Genomic DNA, 14,541 nt, shown 5'->3' with positions numbered 1-14,541 from the left:
TCCTCCACAGAAGCTGCATGTGGTTCGCTGCACAGCCACTCGGGTGCATTTGAGCTGGACGGAGCCTGAGGGAGGTGTCGAGGCCAAATCGTATCAAGTCTACTGTGATAATGTGCTGGTGAAGACCTCCAGAAAGTTGGGGTAAGTTCAGTCAGTAATCTAGCATTAATCTGAATCTGAGTACTGTAAATATTTTTTAAATCCACAGGACTACAATGAGCTCTCTGTCTCCCAACACCAAGTACACGTTTAGTGTTTGTGCCCTGGGTCCAAGAGGTGCAGTCAGTTCTTGCTCTAGCGTTATTGCTCAGACTGCGGACGGTCAGGATCATGCTCCTCGAGGCCTAACGGTGGCTGTGCTGGGATGCCACGAGCTTCACGTTAGCTGGTCGGCTCCGGCGGTACCACATGGTCACCTTTTTACATACGAGCTGCTTCTAAATGAACACGTGGTGTACCAGGGCACAGGGTGCAAGCATACGGCCCGGCATCTTAATGCCAACACATCATACACCTGCACTGTTACAGCTGTTACCTCCAGAGGAAGCTTCCAGAGCTGGCCAGTCACCAAACGCACAGCTAAGAAGGAATATGTGAAGACGAACAGGCAAGTTAGCAATGTTTCTTTTTATTGTTAATATATTATGATGATAATAAGTTGTGCAAACATACACTGGTGTACAGTACAATGAAATATTTTTTTTCGCACATCCCAGCCTGTCTGGAAGCTGGGGTCAGGGCGCAGGGTCAGCCACTGTATGGCGTCCCTGGACTTGAGAGGGGTAAGGGCCTTGATCAAGGACCAAACAGTGGCTGCATGGCAGAGCTGGGATTCAAACTCTCAACCTTTAAAATGATAGCCCAAAGCTCTATCCACTAGGCTATAATATTGATTATGTACAAAATTGAGTATATACACTGATCAGCCATAACATTAAAACCACCTCCTTGTTTCTACACTCACTGTCAATTTTATCAGCTCAACTTACCATATAGAAGCACTTTGTAGTTATACAATTACTGACTGTAGTCCATCTGTTTCTCTACATACCTTTTTAGCCTGCTTTCACCCTGTTCTTTAATGGTCAGGACCCCCACATGACCACTACAGAGCAGGTATTATTTAGGTGTTGGATCATTCTCAGCACTGCACTGACACTGACATGGTGGTGGTGGTGTGTTAGTGTGTGTTGTGCTGGTATGAGTTTTTAAACACCTCAATGTCACTGCTGGACTGAGAATACACCACCAACCAAAAATATCCAGTCAACAGTGCCCTGTGGGCAGCGTCCTGTGACCACTGATGAAGGTCTAGAAGATGACCGACTCAAACCGCAGCAATAAAGTCTCTGACTTTACATCTACAAGGTGGACCAACTAGGTAGGAGTGTCCAGCACAACACACACTAACACACTACCACCTGGTCATTGTCACTGCAGTGCTGAGAATGATCCATCACCTAAATAATACCTGCTCTGTGGGGGTCCTGACCATTGAAGAACAGGGTGAAAGCAGGCTAAAAAAGTATGTAGAGAAATAGATGGACTATAGTCAGTAATTGTACTAGAACTACAAAGTGCTTCTATATGGTAAGTGGAGCTGATAAAATGGACAGTGAGTGTTATGGCTGATCGTTGTATAAAATAAGACAATGTTAAAAAGGGAGAAAAAGAACTATGGCCATTATTATGAAATAATGAGCAAAATTAAATGTTTGATTTTATGTTTCTGGTCAATTAACTTCACTCTGTATATATGTTGTTTTAGGCACGCCTACTCCACAAAGCATCAGCATTTAGCACTTCCTCCAATAAGAGAAGTAAGTGAGGTCAAAACTAAATCCAGGAAGTCATTTTCCCCGTACAGACAACTACCTGAAGTCCAGCTGACCACTTGCCATGATACAATATTCAGTCACAGAAAAAACAAGCAACTGAAGTCATGGAAATATGCTGAAAAAAAATCCAATGTGAACATTTCTCCTATGAACTCAGAACGCACGGCTCGGCCCCAGCACCGGTCACCAGACCTAATACAAACTAGACCAAAGATTAGCCAAGGTAAGACTTTCTTTATGTTAAACCAAATATTAAAGATTGTCAGTAAACCACTGGCTATATTCACAGCATGAGCGTGTGATTCCATATAAATCATAGGGATAGCTCGGGGAGGAAACACCCTGGATAGGTCGCCAGTCCATCACAGGGCAAACACACTTACACACACACCTAGGGCAATTTTAGTAGCTCCAATTCACCTCACTTGCATGTCTTTGGACTGTGGGAGGAAATCGAAGCTTCCGGAGGAAACCCACACAGACACAGGGAGAACATGCAAGCACCACACACAAAGGACCCGGACTGCTCCACCTGGGAACCAAACTCGGGACCGTCTTGCTGTGAGGTGACCGTGCTACCCGCTGAGCTTCCGTGCAGCTCGACTATGGGGATAACTAATTCAACCATTACGTGCATCACTGTTAATTTCATACTGTTGACAAAGACTGCTTTTTCACCTATAAATCTGTATATTTTCGAGAGCCCATACATGGCAACCTTAAAGGCAGGATCTACAATGAGCTAGTGCTCTGCGGCATCTGCATTATCATGCATGCTGATGGACGAGTCTGGGTTTGGCGGTTGCCAGGAGAACGGTACTTGTCTGACTGCATTGTGCCGAGTGTAAAGTTTGGTGGAGGGGGGATTATGGTGTGGGGTTGTTTTTCAGGAGTTGGGCTCGTCCCCTTAGTTCCAGTGGAAGAACTCTTAATGCTTCAGCATACCAAGAGATTTTGGACAATTTCATGCTCCCAACTTTGTGGGAACAGTTTGGGGATGGACCTTTCCTGTTCCAACATGACAAGCAAGGTCCATAAAGACATGGATGAGCGAGTTTGGTGTGGAAGAACTTGACTGGCCTGCACCTCAACCCGATAGAACACCTTTGGGATGAATTAGAGCGGAGACTGCGAGCCAGGCCTTCTCATCCAACATTCCCATAAACACACTCCTAAACCTTGTGGAAAGCCTTCCCAGAAGAGTTGAAGCTGTTATAGCTGCAAATGGTGGGCTGACATTATATTAAACCCTATGGATTAAGTATGGGACATCACTCAAGTTCATACGCGTGTGAAGGCAGACGAGCGAATACTTTTGGCAAAATAGTGTAATTAACAGTCTGTTGTTTTTCCCCTAATACTGTAGCCACGTTGCTACAATGGGAAGCTGACAGAAGAGTTTTAGATAAAGTCAGGCCTCATCGCATCAGTTCACAGATAGGTGAGTAAACCATATAAACTACATGCTGCATGTAAAATGTGTATTATTTAATAATGTTAAATGTGTTGTATAATATAATGACATGCTTTCCCTGTTTGGTTTAGCTGGGAAGGTGAGACCTCTCCAGCCAGTGTCTTATAACTGGTCTGATCTAGACCAGACAAAAGACCATCACAGAAACAGGTACGGGGTAAAGTAAAGCAGGGTTGCAGTTTTGGTGAACTAGAGTGCAGCACAGTTTAATAATTGAATCTTTAAGTACCTTTAATTGTTATTAGTAGTGGATGGCAAATAACAATAGTATTCAAATTCACCACTGAAGTGATTTCAGACATCCCAAGTCTCCCGGAAGTTCCGGGAGTCTCCCGCATACACATAGCGGCTCCCTGATGCCCACAAGTCAGAAAAAATATCCCGGAATCTAGAACGAGCGGCCAAGAGCGCACACACACGCGCACACAGGCGACACAGACTTTATTCCCCGATCGTGTATTAAATCCGTTATCTGATATACAAACAATATACGATGTCTAATATACTGTCTAGTGCACTATGTATGAAACATAAATCCGTTATCTGATATACAATCTAGTGCACTATGTAGGGAACATAAAACCGTTATCTGATATACAATCTAGTGCACTATGTAGGGAACATAATTAATTATGTAATACACTATCTAGTGCACTATGTGAGGAACACAAATCATCATCTAGTTATACTTTCTAGTGCACTATGTAGGGAACATGAATACGTTATCTAATACACTATCTAGTGCACTATGTAGTGAACATGAATGCGTTATCTAATACACTATCTAGTGCACTATGTAGGGAACATAAATCTGTTATCTGATATACTATCTAGTGCACTATGTAGGGAACATAATTAATTATGTAATACACTATCTAGTGCACTATGTGAGGAACACAAATCATCATCTAGTTATACTCTCTAGTGCACTATGTAGTGAACATGAATGCGTTATCTAATACACTATCTAGTGCACTATGTAGGGAACATAAATCTGTTATCTGATATACTATCTAGTGCACTATGTAGGGAACATAATTAATTATGTAATACACTATCTAGTGCACTATGTGAGGAACACAAATCATCATCTAGTTATACTTTCTAGTGCACTATGTAGTGAACATGAATGCGTTATCTAATACACTATCTAGTGCACTATGTAGGGAACATAAATCCGTTATCTGATATACAATCTAGTGCACTATGTAGGGAACATAATTAATTATGTAATACACTATCTAGTGCACTATGTAAGGAACACAAATCATCATCTAGTTATACTGTCTAGTGCACTATGTAGTGAACGTGAATGCGTTATCTAATACACTATCTAGTGCACTGTGTAGGGAACATAAATCCGTGATCTGATATACAATCTAGTGCACTGTGTAGGGAACCAATTGTCTAATTCACTATCTAGTGCACTACGTAGGGAACATAAATTCATATCTAAAATACTATCTGGTGCACTATGTAGGGAACATGAATCCGTTATCTGATATACAATTTAGTGCACTATGTAGGGAACCTAAACCCGTTAACTAATACGCTACCTGAAGCATTATGTAAGAAACATAAGTCTATTATCTAGTACACTATCTAGTGCACTAAGTAAGGAACATAAATTCTTTTCTAATATACAATCTAGTGCACTATGTAGGGAACATAAATCTATTATCTTTCACACTATGTAGTACACATTAATGTGTTTGTGACACAAACAGTTAGCTTAGTAGCTCAGTTAGCAGCTCCTAAAAGTTCGGTTATGACACATCCTTTGGTGTGTGCGTGTTTTTTTGGGCTTGGGGGGTCGAGGTCCGGGTCCGGGGGTACCTCCCTGAAATGAGTTTTTGCAACTTGGGATGTCTGATTTTGGACAGCAGTGGCTGAACAGAATCAGAACAAAAGAGGAAGCCTAAAAATACAAATTCATTCAGTCTCACACAGTGACTTCAAAAGGAGAATTCTATTTCCCGTGGTAGGTTTTGACATCAGGCTGTAGCACGATGAGACACGCTCATTATAGTGTAAACTACTGGCAGACCAGCAAAATATTAGGAACAAAAGGATATAAAAGCAGTGAGTAAATGTCAGACACAGCAACACTAGGTGGAGCTGTTACTGAGCATGGCACATTAGCTACTCAGTCCACCAACTTATGAACCCTCAATCACAGACAAATGCTTCTTTGACAAAAGAAAGTCCTTTCTGTGTGGAGTTTGCATGTTCTCCCTGTGTCTGCGTGGGTTTCCTCCAGGAGCTCCGGTTTCCTCCCACAGTCCAAAGACATGCAAGTGAGATGAATTAGAGATACAAAATTGACCATGACTGTGTTTGACAATAAACTTGTGTATTGATGAATCTAGTGCATCGAGTAACTACCGTTCCTGTCATGACTGTAACTAATGTGTGTAAAACATGACGTTAAAGTCCTAATAAATACATTTTAACAATTATGTTTGATCATGTTGTATAGATATTTTCACCTATTTAAATAATAAAACTGCATTTGAATATTAACAAGTACAGCTTTAGGTATAGAAATGTATAAAACTGTTAGAAAAAACAAGAATTAAATGGTTGATCACTAATATTTTGATTTTCCCCCAATGTTAGGTGTAAGAAGGGTTCACGAATGCACAATTCATTAAAAGGAAGACACTACATTACATCCAACTGGACAAAGGTTTAGCTGAGACTGACCGCTTCACCGTGTGGAACCAGCTGTTTTAAATGAGCATTTTGTGTTTGCAATGTTGTCACAACACCTAGTTTATAGTGGAGCTGGATATGTACTAGATATAAATAACCACATACTAACTCTTGTTCTCCCAGTAGAGAATATTGTATGATTGTTGACAGATGAAAATTACATGAATTAAAAACCAAATGGAAAAAACCTGGTTCTGAATTGATTTCTGTTTTTGACTATGCAGTATACACTATATTTCTTACCTGCTATATTTTTTAGTCCCAGTATGTCATTAAATCATTTAATAGTGATGTAATAGTATTACTTTGTTAGGATTGTTCTTCCTTATGTATACATCTACTTTTATTCCAATGCACCAGTTAGGAAAGCAAGCGGGTAATGTAAACACGTTACAGTTTGGACCATTTAGCCACACTTGTCTCTTTAAATTAGCATAATTGATCGACTCAACTTCCTGTTCTCCTACTGATCTTTACCAAATAAGAATTACATAACAATTATATAACATTAGACAATTAAATAAAATTGGATTTTTTTTTAATGATAGTAACTAGTAAAGACAGACAGGTATGGGCACATGCTTTTTTGTCTTGGGTACCATGCAACGGGACAAATTTGAGACCGTTGTAGTCAGGAACAGGCAGTTAAACAGTAGTAGGACAAAAAGACCAGCAAATAGAACTAAACAAGTGGCGCAGTGGTAAAACATGCTAGCGCACCAGGCTATATGAACAATGATTGGCTGTTGTTTATACAGGGTGGGGAGCCGGATAGGGACCTCACAACTGATGCAAGAACGATAAGGTCAGAAATACTGTAAAACTTGTGTGTGCGCCGATGTATTCTGATATAAACTATATTATGCCCCTGTCCCACCATTTGCACCTCCTTCTCTACGTTTCCCCTTACCAGAGCCGTAGATAGAGAGAGTTGCGACACTCCTTGATCTCGCCGTCACGTGGTTCATGTAACCCTCCAATAGTTCCAAACAAACCCGGCGCTGTCATGTTCTCATATGGGACAGGCAGCAGTGAATGAAATATTAAACGCTAAATAATAAACATTCGTACAATTTCTGTGTATTTTCACCTGACTACATTTACTGCATCTGCTTTAATGTCAATTTGGTATATAAAGTGGAAGATTGATGTTTATAATGACTTGTTAATAGGTCGTTCTTGTTAACACACAGTACATTATATTAGCATACATTACATCATGCGATATCAAGTAGTAGAGACAATATACAGTACAGAGATTAGACTTTTTTTTTTTTTTTTTTTTTTTTTTTTTTTTTTTTGCATAAACTATAATCTCCCTTCACTTTCCTGAGGATTCATAATAATAATAATCATTTTAGTTAAACACTAAGCCATGTGGCTGGATTCATAAGGTTTACCTGCACTGAATGAACAGATTCATAAACACACTACCGTACCTTTAACATTATAGTGCAGGTACATGAAAAAGCATTCATTCATCTCTTATTTCATGAGTGATTAATAATTGATTCCTACATGTAATACATGAATGAATTCATTATGAATATGCACAAGTTCATTTTGTCTAATGTAAGTGGTGGACAAGGTACACAAACCATGTAGTTGAGTTAAAGTAGAGATATCCAAGGTAAAATATTACTCCAGTAAAAGTAGTAGTAAAAGTAAAAATACTCTTTACCTCCACTAAAGTATTTACCTTCAAATGTACTTAAGTATGAAAGTAAAAGTAGCATGATTTATTATGGCTCTAATGTTTTATGATCATTTCTGTAACAAGACTCTTGATTAATCAACTCATTTTAGGTGAAAAGACTTGTCATTAATTCAGCTTAACTGACTAAGCTAAATTGGGTAATACCTATTAATTAAGATAAACATGTAACATTTAGTGCTGAGCAAATGCTAAACAGTAACCGTATTAAGTAAATTAATGACATTAAATTCATTATTTTTTAAAAACAAAGCAACATACAGCTAAAAATGCTTGATAAGTAGTGGAAATGAATGGGGCTCTATGGGTTGTTTGGAACTATTCAGAGCTCCACAACCCGGAAGCTGCGCAGAAAAATGTTCCGCCCCCGTTACGACGGTTCCCTATGGGAGTGTCGCCACTCTGTTCTCTCTACCGCTCTGCCCCTTACACCGTATCTTGTGTTCTCATTGGCTGTTCGGCATAGCACTCATTGCCAGTTGGGCAACTCAGACCCACGCCCCCTCCGACACGTGGGCAGCATGCCGTATGCATCTTATCACCCACACTTTGACAAGTGCAGTGCAGCCCAATGGTTAGGCTTAGGGTTAGGGTTAGGGTTAGGGTTAGGGTTAAAGGCGCTAAACGGGGTCCAACCAAATATTAGAGTGTGTGACCTTTTTCTTTGGCCAGGCAGTGTATAAAACATCCAAACTTGGCCAGGCAGCGTATAAAACATCCAAACTTGGCCAGGCAGTGTATAAAACATCCAAACTCAATAATGTGATGGTGTAGCCACATTTTATAGTGAAAACTAAACCCATTTACGACCTCAGACAGTATGAGGGCGCTACTGACTTGTTAAAAGAAATGAGGACAGTTTCAGTGCTTCATTTTCTCAGTTTCTTTGGCTGTTTACACGGAAGTGAAGGACAATAACAAAGCAGGGTCAGTTTTAAAAGCAGCAGTGGTGTGAAAGTGGAATTTACTCAGGATTAAATCTAAACGTTATGGTTAATCTCGGACTGCGTAAAGTGGACGATGCTGTGGTGGAGAAACACCCGGTGTGTGTGCTAGTGCTTTTCCATTCAGCGTTAAAATTAAAACATTTATGTGTTTATTATTGTGTTACTTGATTTAAACTTGGTTTAATTTGCTGTATTGTGTTCAGGGTTTGGAACAGTATGCTGCCTGCCAGTCCCGAGCATTTATGAAAGGATCAGCGAGCTTCATTGTTGGTTGGTATAGACACAGATCAACCATAACATTAAAACCACCTCCTTGTTTCTACACTCACTGTCCATTTTATCAGCTCCACTTACCATATAGAAGCACTTTGTAGTTCTACAATTACTGACTGTAGTCCATCTGTTTCTCTACATACTTTTTAACCTTCTTTTACTCTGTTCTTCAATGGTCAGGACCCCCACAGAGCAGGTATTATTTAGGTGGTGAATTATTCTCAGCACTGCAGTGACACTGACATGGTGGTGGTGTGTTAGTGTGTGTTGTGCTGGTATGAGTGGATAAGACACAGCAGCGCTGCTGGAGTTTTTAAACACTTCACTGTCACTACTGGACTGAGAATAGTCCACCAACCTAAAAAACATCCAGCCAACAGCGTCCTGTGACCACCGATGAAGGTCTAGAACAGGGGTGGGGAACCTCCGGCCTGTGGGCTGTATACGGCCCCCCGCTCAATCAAATGTGGCCCGCCATATGTTTATTAGATTTTATTGTCTGGGCTTTATGCAATTAATTAAACTTTAGACGAGACAACAGACATAACAAATACGAGTTATGTTGCTACATACCAGTTGCGTGTTGCCACGATGTCATGGCCCCCAGATATTCCACAGCTGGTCAAGACCAAACATCAAATCAAATATAAACACTACATACCATCAGCATCATGTATTTATAAAGCCTATATTATTTGGCTGTATGTTGCGTCATTGTAGTCTGTGGCCCGTGACCAGATATGTAATTATTAATCTGGCCCTCAGTGGGTAAAAGGTTCCCCACCCCTGGTCTAGAAGCTGACCAACTCAATCAGCAGCAATAGATGAGTGATCGTCTCTGACTTTACATCTACAAGGTGGACCAACTAGGTAGGAGTGTCTAATAAAGTGGACAGTGAGTGGACACGGTATTTAAAAACTCCAGCAGCATTGCTGTGTCTGATCCACTCATACCAGCACAACACACACTAACACACCACCACCATGTCAGTGTCACTGCAGTGCTGAGAACGATCCACCACCTAAATAATACCTGCTTTGTGGTGGTCTTGTGGGGGTCCTGACCATTGAAGAACAGGGTAAAAGGGGATAACAAAGCATGCAGAGAAACAGATGGACTACAGTCAGTAATTGTAGAACTACAAAGTGCTTCTATATAGTAAGTGGAGCTGATAAAATGGACAATGTGTGTAAAAACAAGGAGGTGGTTGTAATGTTATGGCTGATCGGTGTACATTGAGTACAATTTGGTACCTTGAAACCTGGCATTGAGTTTCAAGGTATTTTTTCCCCATAAGGATGTATGGGGAAACCTGTTAATGCGTTCCATGGTCCCGTGGACTTGCATATATTTTAGGCTTATACACTGAAACTAACGCAAATATAATATAAAAACACTGAAATAAAAAGCTGATTCTCCCGAGCTGTAACACAAGTTTAAAAGTGAAACAGTGAGGAAAATCCAGATGAACACAGATACTTTTGGAGCTGTCAGAGTGAATCTGATGGTTATTCCACAGAAACGCAGTTTTGTCTCATATGCACGCTTTGATGACGTGCTGTATTACCGCACCGCTCAAGCCGGGCGCTGAACAAAGCGACTGTTTATTATTAATTTGAAATTTTTCAAAAACAAACTGAACACGTTGAGTTCAAGGGTACAAATTTCTCGACGAAGGGCGTCGAGTTTCAACGATTTTGTATTTTACATTTATGTATTCCCACTTCGTAGCTTAAATGTGTGGTGTTTGCAAGCAATGTAAATTTGAGTTCCAGCCAGTTCTGAGGTAAATGTAGAGCAAATAGACAAAACAATGAAGAAATATTCCTGCCCTGTGCTAAAGACCTAAAGGTGCCACCAGAACCATGAAATTTAAATGTTTTTTTTTCTGCTTATAACTGTATTTATTTTACATTGAATTTACTTGCCATTAGAAGTATAGACTGTAACATTTTTTTTAATATTCTGAGGTATTTTTATTGTATTTTATATCACATTGTTAATATCTGTTAATCAGGCACGGCAAGCCTTTTCTTAGCACAGCTTGCCATCCAGAAAAAGTTGAAATATCCACTACAGTGGAACCTCCTGATATCTATTGGTAAGTATACGTCACACATGAATGCCTCATTTTTGTATTTCTACATACATCTGTCAGATAACTGTGATTTTGAAATGTAATATAAATTGTTTGAACATTTTAATCCATTCTTTAAGCAAAGTTTAATACAGTAAATGTTAATTGTAGTTGAACCAGGACCATTCAATCTTATTCAGCCAGTGACCCCATTTAAAGGCACAAAAACTTCACCCCTTTATTACCTAACTCCCTGACCCACAGACTTTTTTATTCCAGCACATTACTGTAAAAAATTAAAATAATTTAAACAAATTAATTACAACCCCAAATCAGTAAAGCATTTACCACTTTGTAAAAGACGTTTTGGCACAGAGGATTGTAGTGCTTGACAAAGGTTTGCCAAAGTAATCCCTCACCCACGTGGTTATATCAGCTATTGTTGAGTGGTGGTTCTTGATGCAGTGCCGTCTGATCACGGGCGTGCAGCTTAAGCTGAATCGTTTCTTGAATCGTTTAATGATATTATGGACTGTAGAGGGATAAATATGCAAATCCCTTCCTGTGAGGTTCATTGTTTTTAAACATTTCAACAATTTTCTCACACATTTGTTGATAAACTGGAGATCATCTGATCATCTTTGCTCATCAAAGACGCCTTTCCTGGAAGCTGCTTTTGTACCAAACCATGATTACAATCACCTGTTTGGAATCACATCATTATTTAGTTTTTTCACCTCATTACTGGCCCTAAATTGCCCTCGTCCCAACTTTTTTTGGAATGTGTTGCAGACCTGAAATGCAGGAATGGATGTTTATTAATAAATGAAATAAAGTTGAGCAGATAAAACATGAAATATCTCAGGTTCAAACTGTCTGAATTTAAATAAAAGTCAAAGTAAATGTAAGGAACACTGCGTTTTTATTGTATTCGCATTTCACATACTGTCCCAACTTTTTCTGATTTAGGGTTGTAGAAAGTGTAATCATTCTTAAAGTCAAATGTATTATTTGTTTGCACATGTACACATACTATTAGATTGGGTGCATTTGACAAGCTGATATTGTCATGAATGCTAATATTCTTAGTATTCAAATAAGTATCTTTCCTGTTTTCTGATCGTCTCTCCCAGTGACTTCTTCAGTGTTGAGCTACTCAGTAACACGTCATGAGACGATGAAGTGCACAGATTTGTGGCTTTTCCTAGAGTCAGGAGGACTGTCCGACTCTAGCCAACCTAGTAAGTATTCACCTAAAAGCATGTTGTTCTTAATAGATCACTTTTTTAAATAAGCAGTTTCCTATCATTTGTGTCACTATTATTCTTCACACATCTACACACAGTAAGGGGAAAGAAGTGTTTAACCACTTTAGCTTTTGTGTTTTTATACAAACAGTGCACAAATCCAGTACAAATTTACACTCGAATGTATTTTGTCCCTGTATTTGTGTAACAAGACGGATCACACCTTGTCATGAGGTGCCAGGTATGTCCCCGCTCATGCAAGAATTAAAAATAAACCCAGTTTGAGGGATGCTTTGACCAAACTGTGGCTAAAGTCATAAACAAAAAGGCTAACAGGAAAATAGAAACAGTAGCCAAAATAATGAAAACAAAGCACAATGGACACAAAAATGGTTGTCACAAAGTGGCAAGTCGCTCTGAGCTTCTTTAACAACCAACAAGCTGGGCATGACGAAGCACAAGCGGCACGTCAGCCTGCCACAGTGTGGATCCAAACATGAGTAACACTTACCTGCCAATTGTTACTATGCATGCACATAGAGTGGGCTCAGCAGTTGTAACTTGGCAATGTTGGCACGTTATATATTGCGTTACGCTTCCTCCGTACCGATACTACCCTTTGCTCACTGAGTGTGCCGTACCGACTGCATCTTTTCACCCGCACGAGGCGGGTTCATATAAGGATCTGCTTTGTGTACGGAGAGCCACACCCTGATCAACGCATTGTTCCTCGACTCTGTGCAGGCGCCATCAATCATCCAGCAGAGGTCGTAGCTGCATCAGGCTTTCCCACCCTGTGTAAACAACAGCCAATCATTGTTCGTGTAGCTGCCCAGCCCAGCCGGATGTTTTACCGCTGCACCGCCTGAGCAGCCCCGGTGCTGCCTGTCTTGGGGCAGATAATAAAACTGTCATGTTTGTTCATGTATTCATATTTTAGGCAGTGGTCAGTCTCACAGCTGTTTAGTAACCCATTTTAACCCATTGTATCATCATGGGCCATAAATGTGAGATGTCTCACTTATGATCATTTAAAAAGTCACAACACCTAACTATCTATATTTTTCTATTTCCCTTTCAGAACAAGAAGCTCTTACTCCACCACCTAAAGTCACAAAATATGGAGATACAATGGAATAAGTAGCAGTTACCATTATAGCATTGCATTTCAACTGAATATATATTTTGGAAATTTGGGGGAAATTTGTGATTCAACTGTGTACAGGTTATTATTTTGCCTTTTATGATTATTTGTGTTAATAAAGGTTTAATTAGACCTGCTCATCATTTGAATTCCTTAACTTTGGGTTTGCACAGTTGCAGTGTGTGAATGGTGCATTAATGTAGTAGCATTTACAAAGCTGCAGATTCTGTCTACCTGAGTGACATGCATTTTTGGTGAATAATCAAATTTTGGAAACTATTACTACAAAATTTATCCAATTTAGTTTGACCTATAATATTGAAAGTATTTGCAAATAGTATTAACCCCAGTATTTGTTAGATAAATGGTGTCATTTAAGACCAGTCCATGAATAAAACAATTGTCTATTAGGGGAAAATCCATTAGTGTGTGTTGTGCTGGTATGAGTGGATAAGAAGGAGTTTTTAAACACCTCACTGTCACTGCTGGACTGAGAATAGTCCACCAACCAAAAACATCTAGCCAACAGCACCCCGTGGGCAGCGTCCTGTGACCACTGATGAAGGTCTAGAAGATGACCGACTCAAACAGCAGCAATAGATGAGTGATCGTCTCTGACTTTACATCTACAAGATGAACCAACTAGGTAGGAGTGTCTAATAGAGTGGACAGTGAGTGGACACGGTGTTTAAAATCTCCAGCAGCAGTGCTGTGTCTGAGCCACTCATACCAGCACAACACACACTAACACACCACCACCATGTCAGTGTCACTGCAGTGCTGAGAATGATCCACCACCCAAATAATACCTGCTCTGTGGTGGTCCTGACCATTGAAGAACAGGGTGAAAGCGGGTAAACAAGTCTGCAGAGAAACAGATGGACTACAGTCAGTAATTGTAAAACTACAAAGTGCTTCTGTATGGTAAGTGGAGCTGATAAAATGGACAGTGTGTAGAAACAAGGTGGTGGTTTTAATTTTATGTCTGATCGGTGTATATGACCTTTTGGGCATTAATATAATATGTGGCTTTAACAGGCTCCATTCATCTGAGAACACTTACACAAGATGTTGCTGTAAGGAGTCCAGCTGTACACCTGACGGCCGGCAG

General features: G+C 40.0%; 2 protein-coding genes across 2 annotated transcripts; both read left to right on the top strand.

Moving 5' to 3' along the window:
• Positions 1-215: 215 nt before the first annotated feature.
• Positions 216-6,184, top strand: LOC134303716 (uncharacterized). Its single transcript, XM_062989190.1, has 5 exons — positions 216-607; positions 1,769-2,061; positions 3,205-3,279; positions 3,384-3,462; positions 5,932-6,184. The coding sequence occupies exons 1-5, from the start codon at positions 216-218 to the stop codon at positions 6,005-6,007; spliced, it is 915 nt and encodes a 304-aa protein (XP_062845260.1). The 3' UTR covers positions 6,008-6,184.
• Positions 6,185-8,639: 2,455 nt separating this feature from the next.
• On the top strand, positions 8,640-13,562 carry tmem141 (transmembrane protein 141). Its single transcript, XM_062988910.1, has 5 exons — positions 8,640-8,784; positions 8,892-8,958; positions 10,980-11,063; positions 12,173-12,280; positions 13,368-13,562. The coding sequence occupies exons 1-5, from the start codon at positions 8,731-8,733 to the stop codon at positions 13,424-13,426; spliced, it is 372 nt and encodes a 123-aa protein (XP_062844980.1). The 5' UTR covers positions 8,640-8,730; the 3' UTR covers positions 13,427-13,562.
• Positions 13,563-14,541: the final 979 nt, after the last annotated feature.

Source organism: Trichomycterus rosablanca, chromosome 26 (genome assembly GCF_030014385.1).
Source record: "Trichomycterus rosablanca isolate fTriRos1 chromosome 26, fTriRos1.hap1, whole genome shotgun sequence".
NCBI classification, from domain to species: domain Eukaryota; kingdom Metazoa; phylum Chordata; class Actinopteri; order Siluriformes; family Trichomycteridae; genus Trichomycterus; species Trichomycterus rosablanca.
This window is presented reverse-complemented; position numbering and strand designations above follow the sequence as displayed.